At 41.6% G+C, this 17905-nt stretch overlaps 2 protein-coding genes across 5 annotated transcripts in view; one reads left to right on the top strand and one right to left on the bottom strand.

The window, feature by feature from the left end:
* sipa1l3 (signal-induced proliferation-associated 1 like 3) overlaps nucleotides 1–10300 on the bottom strand; it is a 76549-nt gene extending 66249 nt beyond the window's left edge. For 2 of the 4 annotated variants that reach the window (XM_023404990.2, XM_023404991.2), the window contains exon 1: nucleotides 8505–8645. The gene's annotated coding sequence lies outside the window, so the exon portion shown is untranslated. Of the gene's footprint in view, nucleotides 1–8504; nucleotides 8646–10238 lie in introns of those variants that run through there. The other 2 variants (XM_087173628.1, XM_087173629.1) reach the window with 2 other exon arrangements.
* Nucleotides 10301–13056: 2756 nt separating this feature from the next.
* The window catches only part of map3k10 (mitogen-activated protein kinase kinase kinase 10), a 35533-nt gene continuing 30684 nt past the window's right edge, over nucleotides 13057–17905 (top strand). The window contains exon 1 of the mRNA XM_023405019.2: nucleotides 13057–16083. Coding sequence (XP_023260787.1) covers nucleotides 15081–16083 — 1003 coding nt within the window. The 5' untranslated portion in view covers nucleotides 13057–15080. The remainder of the gene's footprint in view (nucleotides 16084–17905) is intronic.

Raw genomic sequence — 17905 nt, 5'->3', positions numbered from 1 at the left:
CATACTATCTGCACTGCACTGCCCTGCCTCAGCGACAGCATAAACACATTAGCATACCAGAGTCTCTTTGTGCAGAGTAGACCAAATGAACTTGTGTGGAAATAGCCCGCTAAATAGCCTCCATCACAGTATCAAATCTGATTTGGAAATGAGGAGGAAAAAAAAAAATCACATTTTGATACAGTACCATAAAAAACTGGGCCAAGAGGCATTCATGGAATGACCACATGCTATACTCAATTAGCATTAAAACAATGGCTCCACAGTCAGCAGTCATACCCTGAGATCTTAGCTGTGAAGAGGCAGAGGGAGGGAGAGACCGTTTGTATGTATGCATGCATGCCTCTGCACACATACCACAAGTGAGGGAAAAACAAAGAAATGCTAACTTTTGATGTAGTTTCATGAAACATTTCACAAAGACAGAGAAAAAGTAACTAAAAACATCTTTACAACTCACCCATTCCCACCCAGACTCATAAACACACACGAGGCTGTGTATGTGTGTTCTTTGCTGTCTGTATTTTTAAAAAGGACATGCAGGTCACTAAAAGCAAAACATCCTGAGAGACAGAGGAAGGGGGAAACATGCAAATCTATCTACAAGTTTCCTGATGGTGTTTGGTGTTACACCCTTTTCTCCAACTATTTTTCTTTCCAGCTACAGTCGGAGGCAGTGTGGCTCCTCTCCAGAAACTAGGATGAGCTAATCTTAAACTATGCCAACAATGAATGGGAAAAGAAAAGCTGCATGCTGGAGACAAACTGTTACATTTTTCTGAGCTTAGAAGGAATGTTTTTACTCATGTCCTGTGACCTGGTCATTCATCTTAGTGACTGATCGCCGCAATGTAAGGTCACGTCTCTCCCTGATGCCTAATGCCTGATTCATTTGCAACACTCATCTCAAGCACACCCGCATCCTCCTCAGTGCTCACTCACTTCCTGTCCAACAGCTTGACCTCCAACAGGCAGCACAGAGAGAGCCGATGCATATCTTTCATGAAGAACTGACTCACTGCGCAGATGTAGTGGGCTCCATCATTAAAACCTTTTGTCTATCCAGTGATTCAGGATACTGACTGAGATAAAGGGCTTCTACAATTCCTCATTCACATTAAACACTTTTTTAAATCACTGATTTCAAACATCCTGTCATTACCTTAAACCTTTATTAATGTATCAGTGTTAAATATTTTTCATTTTCTGCCATTTAATGGACGAAATGAAGATTAGATGATCATCGACAAATTAATTGGCAACTACTCTTGCAATCAAATAATCGTTATAGTTATTTTTCTAAGGTAAAAAAGCCAAGCTTTTGCTGGTTCCAGCTTCTCAAATGTGAGGATTTGATGATTTTCTTTGTCGTTTATATGACAATAAACTAAATCTTTTTGAATAATAATTTAATAATACTTGAATTATTTAATATGTCACCTTGGGCTGTAGGACATTCTGTCGACAAAGTTAATAATCATTCATTCATCAATCAAGTAGAAATTAGAACTGCAACTAATGATTATCTGCCAATTATTTATCCAGTTAATCTATCAATTGTTTAGTCTGTAAAATGTCAGTGGTGAAAAAAAAAAAAAAAACACCCATCACAACTTCAGAGCCCAAGGTCACATCTTAAAATGTTCTGCTTTGTCTGACCAACAGTCTAAACTCAAACTAATCCACTTTAGAAAGATAATTGGCAAAAAGAAGGAAATCTTCACACTTGAGAAGCTGGAACCAAAATCAATGACACAATTACAGTATAAATAATTATAACAGCGTAGCCTTAATATTCTATGTTGCAATTCAGACTCAAACAGGGATAGCAAGTGAGCTTAAGACTTGACAGGTGTGTGATGGTCAAGCTCATGTGTATGTGGGGCGCACACGTTAATTTACTCCTCGCTGCATAAAAACAGATGGAGACAGAATCAGCTGTTTCTTAATCCCGTCATGCAGGATTTCCTCTTTCCAGAACATTTCTGCCATGACAGAGCTCTTTGTGGAAACACAGACACACACACAGACACACACAGACACACACACACACACACACACACACACCACCTGTCAACCCTATGTGTGAAGTCTCAGTTAGGGACAGATATGAAGCAGGTGTAACAACGCGCTCTTTGCCTTAAAGCAGCAGACAAACTCAACTCCCAGGACACAGGAAACATTAAGGAAGAAGAATAAAGACATTACAGAGAAAGGTGGCGGCTTCCCCTCTCAGCTCCATGACAATTCATGTTAATGGATGTGTATCTGAATGCTTTGGAAGTTTCTAGAACAAAGCCTGTTCCCCGGAGATCGAATGCATGATTTGTGCTTCTATTATCAACAGTCTCTTACAGCACAGCACTGAAACACCATTTAACATCAGTCCCTTCTGAGAGAGGCATATAGGCTGGGGAGAAACATTACAAAAGGGGGAGACAGTAATAGATAAGAGCTCGTAATGTTATGGAGATGAGCACATTCAGCACTGTTCAGGGACTTAGCAGGTCTATAGCCAGTTATCACAGTGATTCCCACCCGTCATGGCCTGGGATTCAGTGTGAGAATTCAAAAATAAGCCAGTCAGATCTGATCTGGATTGTCTAACATTTGTCTGTGAAAATCTTCAAGGCCTCCTCTACTTCAGAAAACACAGATCCAAATACTCAAGTTTAAACTCACCTCCTGACAGGGTTAAGTGCATCCATTTGTATATATCTGTGGAGTGGCCTCCACTTTGGATTGCTAGATGGACAGCCATATACAGGCCTTTGTAAATCACTCTTTGTGTACAGCACTTTGTCAGGCTGTCTAAATGCTTTGTAGCCAATGTATATGCCTCCTATAACCCTGTCAAAAGCTTAGTGTTAAGTCCAATAACCCTGTTTAAGTGTTTTGTGGACGGATGGTGAGTCTTTTTCTCTCACTTTCTCCCTCTGCTACCATCACTGACCAGGGGGAGGATGCAGGCAAACCTGTGGCAAGAAAGACCTCCTCAACATCTGTGTTTATCCTCGAGCTAAAACCAACAGGCTATATTTACCCCAGTCAAACATACCCTGCACAGAGAGGAGTCAAGAGAAGAAAGATGCAGCCTAGGATGTAGCCTCTGCTACGCCTGGGAGTCCCATTCTGTTTCATATCCAAACTGAGAAGACCCTATCCTCAATAAGACAGAGAGTGCAGCACTATCAGGCGAATGCAAGCACATTTTGAACATTTACACGCAGGACTGTGATTCTATGATTCTATGATTCATCCTCTTTCCTGATAAGAAGACACAGATTGGTAAACAACACCTTGAGGGAGTTTGACCTCTGAAGGAGGAGGCAGGCTTGATAGATCAACTGCCTACATAGCAATGTTTTATAGCTGCACAGGAGGCCATAAAGCAGAGATTCATTTCAGGAAACATGGTGTGCTCCTCTATGTGTAAATCTCTGACCTCTTGACACTGTTATCCATGATGACTTATGGGTAAGACCCTCAAGGGAGGCAAATACATCAAAGAGAGTGGAGACAGGGGGGTTACAATACTGTTGGTGGTCTAATGCCGTTTCATCTCAAGCTGTACACCTGCACTCTGACTAATGCACTTGTATGACGTAGGTCTACTGAACACACATTCAACCTGCATATGACCCATGAGACCACTGTCGCTGGTAAATCCCTTGAATAAAAGTCAGTCCTGCACACTATCACACTATCTTGGTTACTGCTGGTGTTTTTATTTGCAATGTTTAGGTCTACACACCCATCCTCAGGTTTATGAAAAAGCATCACAACAGTGACATAACTACACTGCCTTACATAATTATCAAATAGCATTTCATTTTCAGTTCTCGCTGCATGCACACTGGCTCTCGCCCACGCCATGTGCTCCCGGTTTCTGTTCCGCTCTCCTTCTGATTGTCTCGTTGGATGAGCCTGATTTTGTTTAATCATTAACAACATAGATTCATGTGAATATTCTGAATCATGCAGGGTGTCTGGAGTCTGTATGTGTTATTGCAATTCTATTCTATAATCTTTTATTTTCAAATCGAATTTAATGCCATTTTAATTGAGTTTATTTAGATGCTGATCCTATACGTGTTGTTTTAAGTCTAATATTCAATATAAACACAAATAAGTGAGTTTGATTACTGTACACTGTGACAGTACTGACTCTAGTTTTTTTGGTCATCCCCAGGGTGACAGTAGAAGGCAGTTTTTATCTGACTGTTATAGATCAAAAATTTGCACATAAAAGCAACATTGAACTAAAATTGTCAACCCAAATGGAAACACCTGTTCATTACAGTAAGGAGACTGTGTCACCAGGTGTGATGATGTGTGGTGACCCGTTCAGATTAACCATGGAAGTGGGTTTAAGGTGCGTCATAGTGTTAAGGAGTATAAGGAGTATAAACCAACAGCATGAGCCAGCGAAACAGAGAGAGAGCAGTATGAAATATACTTCAATAAGAAATTAATGCGTGTAGCTTGGAGCAAGAAAGTCAGCTAACAATGGCTGAACTCCATAAGCTCAAGTTCAAGAGAATACCACATGTTCAGCCCCCTAAAAACCACACATATGTACACACACACACACACAGCCATCACTGTGCACCCTGACATAGACCAGATGGCATCCTTCATCCTCCCTCTCTGTGACCTGTCAGGATACACCCAATGATTGTGATGCATGTTGTTTGAAGTGCTTGAGTGTGTGTGTGTGTGTGTGTGTGTGTGTGTGTGTGTGTGTTTGTGTGTGTTCTTGCACACACTGGGAAAGCACACAATTGTTCATTTCTATTAAGCTTTATTTAACTAAGACGCCTCTGAGGATTAAACAGAAACCTGGCAAGAGACTTTTCGTTCTAAAATTACAAACAGCAGGAGGGCTGCCAAGGTGTCCCAGTTGGGAGAGGAGAACTCTAACAAGAGGTGGTGCCAAAACACTGTCGTTGCTTCCCTAAAAACATCATAAGAGACCTTGTTGGAAAAACCCACGCGATGACCATGACTTCATGCCAGTGTTTATGTCCCTTAAAATCCTTGTCAAGAACAAAGGAACAGGGAAAAAATCAGAAGCTGATGAGTCACCTCTACCAAGATAGGACATTGTGATTCAACGAAATGTTTACAGGTGAAATAACTCAGGTGGCCCACATTCAGCTCCCTTTGAAGACAGGATCCTTTGTTCCCGCAGCTGTCTGTCCTAAAACTACAAAATAAGTAGCAGAAAATGTGAGATGCTCCTCAAGATCACAGACTGTAAGCCATCATTATCTGGTACCCAGTGGAGCCAACGACATGTTGACGGCTGGAGGAGCTTTACAGCAATGTGGCGTGGGTCCAAAGTTATGACATGAGTGTAGATATGCACGGATAATGTGATAACATTGTAAAAATACCAAAACAAACATGCTTATAGAGATATTATCGGCCTGGCAGTACTTTCCAAAATTGTGTACCATTTGCAGCAAAACATATTCTAGACAAAATCTAAGGTATGAACCCTTGAACCCCATGAATTCTTGGAGCGTTCACAGATATAAGTTTCTATTGGAGTTAGACTAAAGCTGAACAATTCATCGAAATATTATCAAAATCACTATATAGCCGAGTGCAATATCCAAATCGAATAACATCTGGATAACAGGAGAATTTCAACAACATCCATTAAAACATAGTGGCATCAAACCACACTGAATAAAAGGCCAGACCATAGTGAAGTTAAAGACAAAAAAATTACATTTTTTCATTATCACAATTATTGCAAGAATGTCACTGCACCACAATGGCATTCCTGCTACATTCTGCAGGTTTGCTTCATCTCTTGGAAGTCACAAGTGCTTGTTGTTTTCAGTAAATCCATCAAAAACGGCTTGCAAGGATGAAGTGCTGCATTAACTGATGTAATATGCCATTCTTAACTATATATGTATTTTTTACAGCAAACAATTTATGGAATTTAAACTTTGATATACAGGTAGGGAGTTACAAAAGAAGACAGGAAAGGAGCATATAAAGTAAGTGTGTTTGTGAGATACAACAGTGAGGGTTGTGAACAGTTCGGTGACCTCCTGGCCAGAGAGGTATCACAAGACCAGTGTGTCTGATCAAAGTATCAATGAGCAGGACACATAATCTCTATTTACTCAATAATTGTGGCACACTTTAAATTTTCAACTAACAACAAAGTTCCCAGTCTATGCATAGCTAACCTTCTTAGTTTTGGGTTTAATATGCAACATTTTCAAACATCCATGGAAAGGATGGAAATTTCTTCATGGAAACTATAAACGGAGAGCATTGTATAACACACTCTCTCAGTCTGCTGCCCAGCCTTTGATCAGAGGAAACTGGATTTACAATATGGAGAACCATGTCATTACTATTCAGCATAAACTTTGCCACTGTACAGACTGCATTTAAATCTGATTTGCTCTCAAACAGAAGATGAAGTGCTGGATTTCCCCAATGTACAGCAAACAGTGGGCAGTGCTGTGTTCAACACGTGCTGTTACAAGCATGGACAGATTACTGAATAGGCCAAAAGGGCACAGGCCCAAGTGCTCAGGGGGCCCTTGGACCAGAGCTCCATGTGAAGTAACCGTTATATCATCATATTTTTTAGAGACAAATGACCAAAAAGATATACAATGAATGAACAGAAAGAAATGCAAAACAACTACAAGACACATGGAACCACTACAAAGAGATAGAGACTGAAAATGACCACAAGGACATACAAAACAACTGCAAAGGGACACAAAACACAAAACACAGATGCAAAGACACACAAAACGCTTTGATTCTGTGGTACTTTTAGCGTTTGTCCACCACTTTTACCGACTCAACTTGACTCCGCTTGCTTTTGGTACCAGGTATTTGTTTTTCCACTGCAGATAGCACCCCCTCAATGTGGCGCTTATACTTTAGTGACAACACACAAAGATATCTTGATGTTATGTTCAACGTGACACACACATGAACAATGGAGGATACTGTGGGGTTACCAAACAGAGAAACATCTGTACCTCCTCAACTGACCGTGGCGTATTTTTTGGGTTGCCATACTAAATGTACAATGACAGAAATCTAACAGGCTACAGAGAGCAGTGATGTACAGTCTCTTGGCTGTTTAAAATGGTGTCTCATACAATGATGACACAGTAGTGGCGATTATCTCTGACAAATCAATCTTGACTACAGATACATAACTTTTGCTCTATTGAAAACCAAAAAAGGCAAGTAGAGTCTAGTTGAACTGGTACAATGTATTGGAAAAGGGCTATTGCTCTTATGAAGGAGGGGTGGGGGGCCTTTTACATGTCTGTGCCCAGGTGCCCATTGTCTCATAACTCGGCCATGGTAACAGGCGAGTAAGCAGTAGGATAACCAATTTAAGACACTTGATCATTCTCAGATTCTCCCTGGTAATAATTATTCTATTTGTTCCAGATGGGAGACAACCAGAGTAAATGATGCCCAGAATATGTGCAACGCTGCCATGCTCTGCTGCTCTTGCACGACAGATCCATCATCCCGTTCCTCGACGTGTCATTTCCTGAGAGCTGGGGAATACAGCAGCAACACAGGGGATTTCTATGAAAGGGAGACGACACGCCGAGGCATCATCGCCTCCCCATTCAGTAGACACACACACGCACACACACGCGCACACACACGCGCACACACACACACACACAACACACACACACACACACACACTGTATATCTACTATGCGCTTGCAAATCTTGCGCACTGTGCACACACGTTTTTTGACAGCCGAACAGAGTATGCATGTCCAAACACGCAGGAGCACGATCAATCCTCCTTTTATCACCAAGATTAAAACATGTTGCACAATCTGTGACGGCGAAAGCGGTGGCATATACAACTACTGCCAAACTCCTATGAAAAAAAACGTGTGTGTAAAATATTTCCCATACAGCTCATTGTAAAACAAATTTCCAGCCAAGGCAACTTCCGATTGCAGCACAACTACTCGAAATTCAAAGCTCGTCCAGGCTAACTAGCTGGCTAGCTGCGCTCCCAAACAAAGCTCCCATTGTCTGGAACTTGTAGTTTTACCGTTTTCTCTTGGCCCTCTCAACTGTGATTAACTCAGGTACGAAAAACTACAAATCCGAAGTCTGCAGAGCACTACAAGCATGCGCACTGGAAACCTAATGATGAGGAAGGTTGTAGAATATTTTGTGGCTAATAAATTTTTGCGGGTAGCGACGTATTTGAGGTTGTAAAGCTACTCTGTTGAATGGCCAGAGTCGAAGTGGATCACAGAGCCGGTGTGAACGGCTCCAGGTGGGAGTGAGCCCAACAGCTGAGCCGTAGTAAAGCGGCCGCTCTCTGCATTGAGTGAAGTTGGTCGGCTCGGTGTCTCTCGGCGTTTGCTCGCTAACGTTTAGTTCACTCGTCACTTTTCAGCGCTTTTGAATCGCCCGCACTGTTCAACTAAAAGCTGTTCACAGAAAACCAAAAGAGCACACACCTTACCCAACGCTGCTCCGCTGTTTTCACCCGGCTCCTATTCCGTTAAAATAATTCTCCAGACATTGTGGAAACAGTCGTTGACCGACGGGCGACTGTCTGTTCACCGAGCGAGACGCTGCCAAGAATACTCAACCGACACCACGGCGGAGCAGCGCCCGCACTCACTGCGCATGCGCGAGTCCAGTTGGTGCAGCCTACAAATAGTAACACACAGGGGGCAGCACACTACTACTACTACTGACTGTGGACATATTGTATACTGTATAAACACTCAGCTGGAAGTTTTTTAGGAACACCTTGCTAAAAATAATACAGTCTATTACAACAGTCCTGCAATGAATCCTCCTTCGTGAAGATGATCATGTTCAGTTGGTTTTTGTTAAGACTGTGTTAAAGAGGTGTTGATTCAACTGCGTGGTTGTTTTGGACGATGTAGTCTGTGGTGCTGTTGAACTGTATTGCATTGTACAAAGTTGTTTAGTCTACCCTCATTTGTTTCGCCTACACTCATTTGTTTAGACTACCCTCATTAATTTAGGAACACTTGTCAACATAACACTGTAGTTCAACAGGTAGCTACTGCTGAACATTCAGACTATATTCAGCACCTGCAGCAAACACATGAAAAAAATGAATGGTGGGAAGTAACTATATATTTGCTGTAGTGCTGTTCATAAGTAGGACATTTTAGGTACTGTACTTTACTTGAGTGGACCTATTTCCATTTTCTACTTCTTTACACTTCTACACCACTACATTTTGGAGGGAAACATTGTACTTTTATACTTTTACCCCACTACATTTATTTGATAACTTTGGTTAGGCTACCAGTTACTTTATAAATTCAGATTATTAATACAAATCATAACAATAATATATATTATTCTATATTATTACAGGTTGTGATAAGACTTTACTTATCCTGGGGGTAAATTCACAAACCACCCAGTAGTGTATTAAGTAATAAAATTAGCATCGCCTTATATAGTGGAGTAGAAGTATAAAGAGGCAGAAAATGGAAATACTTAAATAAAGTACAAGTACTAAGTTGTACGGAAGTAAAGTACTTGAGTAAATGTAAAAGTGGAGAGAGCTGTGTTTTACTGTAATTTTAAAGGCACAGGAAACTACATCTTAATGTGAACTTTTTTCAGAAATAACATCAGAAAAGCATGTATATTTATCATCCTGCATGATCAGATTTTGATTTTATGCATCCTCACAAATTAGTCAATAGCACAACCTTGTGGTCGCTGAACATTATCAGTCCTCTGATGCCAGTTGGTATTTCATGAACTAACTCAGTTTAAAAACTGTTATGTGACAAATTCAGAAGTTAAGTTGATTATTAAATATCAAAACTAATAACAACTCAAACTAATTCTTAAAAACACAGTATCAGTGTCACAGGTATGAAAAGTTTCTGCGTTTGTTTGTTTTTCAGTTAACATTTTTTATGCTGTTGTGATTCATATCATTCCTACAAAGACTTCAGTGAGAGAGATCCGATTGAAGTGCAGTCCGATTGGTGGCCCGAGTCCAACAACCCCACAACTAAGCCTGAAGTACACCACAAGTGCCGGGCTCGAACCATTACCAGTCCTGCCATCCAGTCAGAATGGCTTTTATTAATTTCCTGCTATTTTCCCCATGCCAAACCGTCCCGTAGATGCAGGATGGAAACGGATTGAATGGCTGTTAAATGACACATTTACACAACATGAGTACTCACATTCCCATGGACATGGAGTAAAGCCGCGGACATCCAGTCCAGAAAAACATCAACTGCAAGTGAAACATAATCCACAAACATCAGCTGATAGTGGAGGGATGTTCAAAGTTCATAAACTGCAGCAAAAATCCATAAACTGCATCTGTAAGTGAAAGTAAAAGACCAACAGCGGCTGTACCTGAAATTCAAGTTGCTAATAATAATCCCACAGCATTCATAAACATACAATTCATTCATTTGAAAGCAATTTCGACTAAATAAAAGGCTTAAATGTCACATATTTTATTCCTGTGCCCAAAGGACAGCTAAGCTTGTATTTGGAAACATGCATCCATCCCAAAGCTAGACATCAGAGAGAATCCTCAAATCAGGCTACTTGATAGACAACACAAGGGTACTGACTTTCTTAAGCATCAGCAGATGTGTATTCCATTAAAATATCGAATAAATGTCATAAGTGACAAATGTGGAATTCAGGAATTGCATTACTCTTTAATTGAACCCCCATATTAAAAGCTATTGAGTGAAAATGATGAACTAATAGAAAAACATCTGGAAGTATAGACTTGTTTGAAAATGTCATAGTGTAAAAAAGTCAAAGACTTGCTTTCATCATTCAGGCTACTGAAGTTATATAACTTACTGTGAGCCTCTGGGGGAAATAGGCTACCTTGCTAAATCCATAATCTAGGTAGCTGTGTAGTGTAACCCATAACGGGCCTCATCCAGATTTTAAACTGGACATAAACTTTAAGATTTGGAACATTCATTTTGGTGTTTGAAATTACAAAAAATGTTATGGCCTCACAGCGTCAGAGCCCCATTTATTGTTACAGAGCAAACTGGGGTGACAATTGAACATTTTAAGGTTCTCCCTTTGGTTTCTAACTTTAGGGGAGAGTGCTGCATCTTCACAAATGTTAAATGTTAATTGATCTGAACATTTTAAAGTTTGAATGGAAATTTTATGTTGAAGCATCTAGAAGGAGTTACAAATCAAAAAACAGTGGAATAAAAACATAGTGGGATTGTGTTTTTAGCCCGTATTTGAAAATGAAAAGGAAACTGAACCACCAGTCAAGTCTTTGAGTTTCACTCATTCGACACCAGGGGTCAGCACAGCTTAAAGATTGATGGTTGTGACTACCACTACTGTATGTTGTCTGAATAACCCAGTGATTGATTGTACTCTGAATTGCGATGAAATTCTGGAGGAGGAGGAGTTCGTAGAGGAGTATTTTTTTTTTTAAATAACATAACTAATTCTTTAGGGTAATCTTTGTTTTAATTCAAAAATTGGGAAAACTTTATTATACAGCCTGTAATTTACAGTGTTATTGTGTTGTATAATCGGGTAACATTTCCCTTTAATGTAAATACAGTGAAGAAAACTAGACTATGGGAAACCAGGGAGTAACAATTAGGTATTTTAAAGAAAGGAAAAAAAATAAGGAAAAAATGATACCCTAAAGATTTTTGTAGATAGGGATGGGTAGTCCTGAAAAACCCACAAAATCTGGTGACATGTCCTCCAGTTGTTACTCCCTATTCCCATATTGTTTTCTTCCATTGTACCTAGGAAGCAGTAACACAATTACGCAGTACATTGCAGGTTGTATTATAAAGTATTACTAAAACAAAATCCATCAACATCTTGTGTCTGTGCTCAGGTTGCACAAGACCCTCAAACATGTCATGTAATGGCATTTTCTCAGAGAACCCAGTCTTATACAATATCAAGGAAATGATCATATTTTCCCCTCACTCTGTGCTCTCCTTGCCTAAAAGTGAACCCCAAGTAACATTTTTGCAGGTTTGTGCTAACTCTAGTCTTAACAGACAACCTCAGCTCCTTTCAGAGTAATTGTTTCATTTTTCACTCTTGAACAAAATGAGGCTCAACTGCCAATGTGTCTTTGAGCAACACACTGAACCCCTGCCAGCTTCAGGGCTGGTGTTCTCTCAATAACCTTTAGTCACTGACCATGTGGACAGGAAAAAAGAAGCTAAATGTTCCAGTGAGAATATAAAATACGACTCTTTTATCACTTTACATTACATTATAATGTATAATTGTCCATTCGCGCAGGGAAGAAGTACTCACATATTCAACTTCAGTAAAAACAGTAATGCGACAGTGTAGAAATACTCTGCTTTTAAAATTTTACTTTAGTAAAAGTAAAAAAGTTTTGGGACACAAATATACTTAAGGTACCAAAAGTGAAACTATATATTGCGCAGAATGCCCCATTTCTGCACAATATATTATATTATTGGACTATAATTATTTATTCTATAATGTGTACATCACTTTATATATGCCTGCTGCAAGGTAGCCTCGGGATCATTTAAGTCTTACCTAAATCTATAATACATCATAATTTATTTATAGGTAAGGATTTGTATTATTAATCTGAATTGACAACGTAATTAAAGATCAAATAAATGTAGTGGAGCAGAAGTGTAAAGTAGCAGAAAATTGTACTTCAAAAAGTACCTCAAATTTGTATTTAAGTAGAGTACTTGAGTAAGTGTACTTGGTTACCTTCCACCACCGCTCAGCCTTTTCCTTAATATTGTTAATTATTTAGTTATATCAGCTGCCAGAATGATGTAGGTCAGCAGGAGATCCCTTGGAGACTACATTACCCACAGTGCAGCAGCACACCTCATCACTGGCACAGCCTAGTCTCGTTCCAACAGACTGAGGCGTCCTTGTCTCCGCCCTGCACGCTGAGCTGCTCCCTAGATCTGCACACATGTGCTGGGGCTAAGTGCTGGACAGTCTGAATGCCACAGCCATCCCCGTAATTTGTACATCAGTGAAAGAAGTGGCACTTGTCCCCACGTATGGGAACGGCATCCCGGTGTATTTGGATGCAAAGTCAGCCCACAGACTGACAGCTCGGTGCTCGAAATGTCACGTCTTTGAGGAGGAAAAGCCTGTTTGAATACGATGGACGTCTGGACAGCTGGCTGAGCAGCAACGTCAGGGACTCCCGAGAGCGTTTCAATTTGTCGCCAAATTGGGTTACAGTCCTTGATGGTCCTTCTTACTCGGATGCAACCACACGCCCCTGCGATGATGTCGGTGGATATTGCTGCCCTCAGTGTCCGGGTTAGGTTATAGTAAACGGTAAATGTTAACGTATTAAAATAAAGCTGTTTACGCTGTTTGGGGCGGAAGAGCAAGCTGGGACTGGATACCTACAAGATTATGCGCGCATAATAAATAACATTATTATTGTTATTATTATTTGTATTATTATTATTATTTGTATTATTATTATTATTATTATGGAGAGGGGGTGTCAGTCTATTGATAAAGGCAACATGGAGCCGCAGTGGATCTCTTCATCGCATTATTTCATCTCGTCCACTCGGGTCAGTGATAGCCTACTGTAATGCAGCAATGCCTCCATGCAAGCCTTCGTTGACAATATTTTCCACCTTATTGGCACCGTGTGATTGTTGCTGCCTTTCTTGAGGGAGTCGCGGACATTTAAAACTCTCACCTTCGCTACAACACTATCGATTGATGATCCGAAACTAGCGTGCGTGCTGAGAAAGCAGCAGGATAATGATAAATGCTGGCATCCCTTTAATATCTCTGGAGCGCAAGAGTTTCTTTTCCCACCGAGGACTCGTCTCCATCACAAATGTAGCCCAGCAGAGGCGACTTGACCAGGCCGCTGCACAGACACGGAGGCGGGTTTGTTGTGTTCAGACTCGGCTGGATGCTGAACATGGTGCCACTTTACAGCTCTGTATTGAATACCTGCTGCCCTGCCGTCAGCTTGTTTCTGTAATTCCCCAGCTGTCTTAAAATGGACGGGGCCTTTTTGGTAAAGGCTATTCAGGGACTCTGAACCGGCTCATGAGTGGCCATGCATGTAGGATTTAGCCTGGACCGGCTTGTTGGGATGTAGGGCGAATATCCGCGGGTATTTCCAAACGCAATATAGAAGAGAAAACAGCTCATATTCATGGGGATGGCTGGCAGGGGAGATGCGTCTACAGTGGGCTGGATGAGAAATAATGAGGACCCCTGCTCAGAGGATTTCACTCAGCTCAAACACTATTGGCACCTTAAATAGTCTGTTCCAGACTGAAATTAATCTGACAATCAGTTGTGGTTTTTATTAACTGTGGGAGTCTCTATAGCTTTGTAGTCAAGACATTAGTTCTCAATGGGATGATATTAAGTACAGAAGTGGATATGTATTTATTAGCTCAGGAGATTCAAAACTATAAAGGCATCACGGGCCCAGATTTTGCTTTTGTTAAATTTGTGTGAACAGCAATGTAGGGGTAATTCATAATAAGTATGTAACTGTTTTATTAATTGTAGGCAGAAATTGAGATCCCAGAGAGGGAAATAATGTCGGATGGATTTAATTTCACAGTTCATTCTCTGATCAGGAACTCATCAGACTGAAGTGATCTTTACAAAAGATTTCATTAGACCTGCTGCTTCTTAGATAAACCCATATTCATGTCTCCTGTGACAGCCTGTGGCAGCTTTTTAAAAGACACAATTGTGGAAACAATCTATTAGGTTTCCAGGGGTTACACTCATTGATTTGCTCTGCTCTTCTGCTCTGATCTGAGAGTCATTGTTTGACCTGATGTACATTGTCCCTGAATGAACTTGCCTTTGGGAATACATGTTACTTACACACTGCGTAGCAACAGCACAGCAGACACCGGTGACAGGATTTGGCACAGTTTCAACAGCGAGATGTGGTGATGGGGGAGAGCAGTTGCAGCTCTCTGATCCTCTGATCCCCTCTCCCCCCTGCTGGTGGTCGAGGACACCTCGTCTCAGTCAATGGGCCCTGTATGGATTTTGTGCCTGAGTTGACAGAGGGCAGGCCGACAGCGTCAAACAGCAGTCAGGCTGCCATGAACCCATACGGCAGAGCGAGCAGCACAGCAGCCCCCCTGTCCTGCACCAGCTGTGGGGGCTGCTGCTCCCCGCCTCCCCCTTGCCTAATCCCGCCTGGGCCCCCCTCCTCTACTACCTCCTCCTCCTCCATGCCCCCGAATATGACCCCTCCGCCGCCGATGTTTCCGGCTCCGGTTGTGCAGGTGGAGAACGGCAGCAGCTGGAACTCCTCCACCATCTCTTCCTCCGGCTCCCCAGATTCCCACCCTGGTCACCGCTGTGGGGCCAACAACCCCAACCCCTACTGGACAGCAGTGTTTGACTATGAGGCCACAGCAGATGAGGAGTTAACCCTGCGGCGTGGGGACCTTCTTGAGGTTCTCTCCAAAGACTCCAAAGTGTCTGGGGATGAGGGTTGGTGGACAGGCAAGATTCAGGACAAGGTGGGTATCTTTCCAAGTAACTACGTCACGAGGGGGGACGCTGCCAGCTACCAGCAGCTGACCGCAGGAGGGCTGGTGGCAGGTGGGGTGGGTGAATGCCCCTTGGAGATAGACTTCTCAGAACTGCTCCTGGAGGAAGTGATAGGAGCTGGAGGGTTTGGGAAAGTATACAAAGGAGTGTGGCGGGGAGAGGAAGTAGCAGTAAAGGCTGCAAGGCAGGACCCTGATGAGGATATCAGTGCCACAGCAGAGAGCGTGCGGCAGGAGGCCAGGCTGTTCTGGATGCTCCGGCACCCCAACATAATCGCACTCCGTGGGGTCTGCCTGCGGGAGCCCAACCTGTGCCTGGTGATGGAGTATGCCAGAGGAGGGGCTCTGAACCGGGCCCTGGCTGGGAAGAAGGTTCCCCCGAGGGTTCTGGTGAACTGGGCGGTTCAGATTGCCACGGGGATGGACTACCTACACAACCAGGCATTTGTACCTATCATCCACAGAGACCTTAAGTCCAGCAATAGTAAGTACTCCAACCAAGTGTCATTTATCTTCTCTGTAAATAAGTAAAACGTATGATAAGATCTGATTCTTGCAGTTTTACAAAAAATGAAGAGGAGTTGTTTTGGGGGTTGATGCACATACTGTAAGGTCAAGGGTCAGATGGTCTGCTTATACAAACCTAAACCAGTTTTCTTTGTAAAATATACAATAATTTGGACAAAACACAAGAGCTGAGCAGAGCTGAGACACTCCAGGTGTACACCATACAATATTTTGGTCTGAGCTGGGTTTTTGTCAGGCCAGAAACATTTGTAATTGTAACATCCCAAATTTCTCAGCATAGGGTCCACGTACCTAAAAATTTTCACCTCTCAGCCACAACTCGTGGTAATCATCAGCTGATAAGATCTTCTTTGTTGTCATGAAGAAGTTTCAGTCATTATCACATGGCTTAAATATGGACACATGATTAAGTACTATCATTAAGTAGACTGTATACACATTACAATTTCCAAGGTCAGTACCTTGAACCTTTAAGCTCACACAGCTCACATACTGTAGGTCTCATCTACTGTAAATGGAGCTGACTAGGTGGGGTCAAACATCGGGTACAGATGTGAGGGAGTGCATATGTAGTATAGACCCAAATACTATTTAAAAAAAAAAAGTACATCAGATAGCTAACGGGAAGTTAAGTATATCTACTATTCATCACATTACCTGAAGAAATAGTTTTGACATTTACATGAGAAGATTGATACCTCTCTCAACATACGTCTGTATGGTAAATATGAAGCTATAATCAGGAGGCAGTTAGCGTGGCTTAGCACAAAGATTGGAAAAAAGTGGAAAGCTAGGCTGGTTCTGTCCAAAGGACTCTCTGACTAACATGTTATGTCTTGATTATTTGATTCATACAAAAACTTGTAAAAAGTGTAAAAACGTCACATTTTGGTTTTACGGTGGGTTATGTGCTGGATTATTCACTGGCATGGTGCAGTAGTTTCCTGGAGTCTAATGTCTTAGTGAGCTTTAGAGGTGCTGGGAGAAGATTTTGTAACCTTTTGGACAGTCAGACAAGCTGTTCCCCACAGTTTCCACTCTTTATGCTAAGATGAAATAACTGTCTCCTGGCAATAGCTCCATATTTTCCATACAGATATTAAAGTGATGTCACTTCTCATTTAACTACTGGCAAGATAGAGAGTAAGTGTTATTTCCCAAAATGTCAAAGTATTTATTTAAAACGGAAAAATCTCAAACAGCATAAATCAATAATTTATAGTAAACTCAGATAAGAGTAATACCTTACACTAGTAACAGATGCATTGATAAACAATTGCAAATACTGCAATATATTGCTATATTGATGCATTGCCTCACTTCTAAAAGGGGCCTGCTGTGGTGAAGATGCTTTATTTGCAGTCACAACTGTTACTTGGCCTGTACAGTTATGGACTGCCATATATGAGAAATCCATTGGGACAAATAAAGTGGACAGTTGTTAACGTACAAACATTAGGCCTTCTCCTAATCGTTTTGTGGCACTGCAGAAATGTGATTATCAAGTGTTGTCATTGCATTCCAGTGTACAATGTGAGCTTTTAGTTGGGCTGACAGTGCATGGGAAACTTAAATTGAACACAGCAGGGAGGCTTAAGTCCTGGAGAACTGGTCTCCCTCTGCCATCTTTTCCCTGTCATCTCTCTCTCTGCACCTCCTCCTGCCTTTCCTCCTCTTCCTCCTCTTTCCTCCCCTCTTCAAGGAGAGCAGTTCTGCTCTGCAACTCACTGTGCTATTTTTGGTCCTTTGTGCTACTTGCTGTTTAAAGACGCAGTTGC

The sequence above is a fragment of the Seriola lalandi genome, unplaced genomic scaffold, assembly GCF_002814215.2.
Source record: "Seriola lalandi dorsalis isolate HSWRI2012SDOR001 ecotype SW California unplaced genomic scaffold, Sedor1 jcf7180002054259, whole genome shotgun sequence".
In the NCBI taxonomy this organism is placed as follows: Eukaryota; Metazoa; Chordata; class Actinopteri; order Carangiformes; family Carangidae; genus Seriola; species Seriola lalandi.
This window is presented reverse-complemented; position numbering and strand designations above follow the sequence as displayed.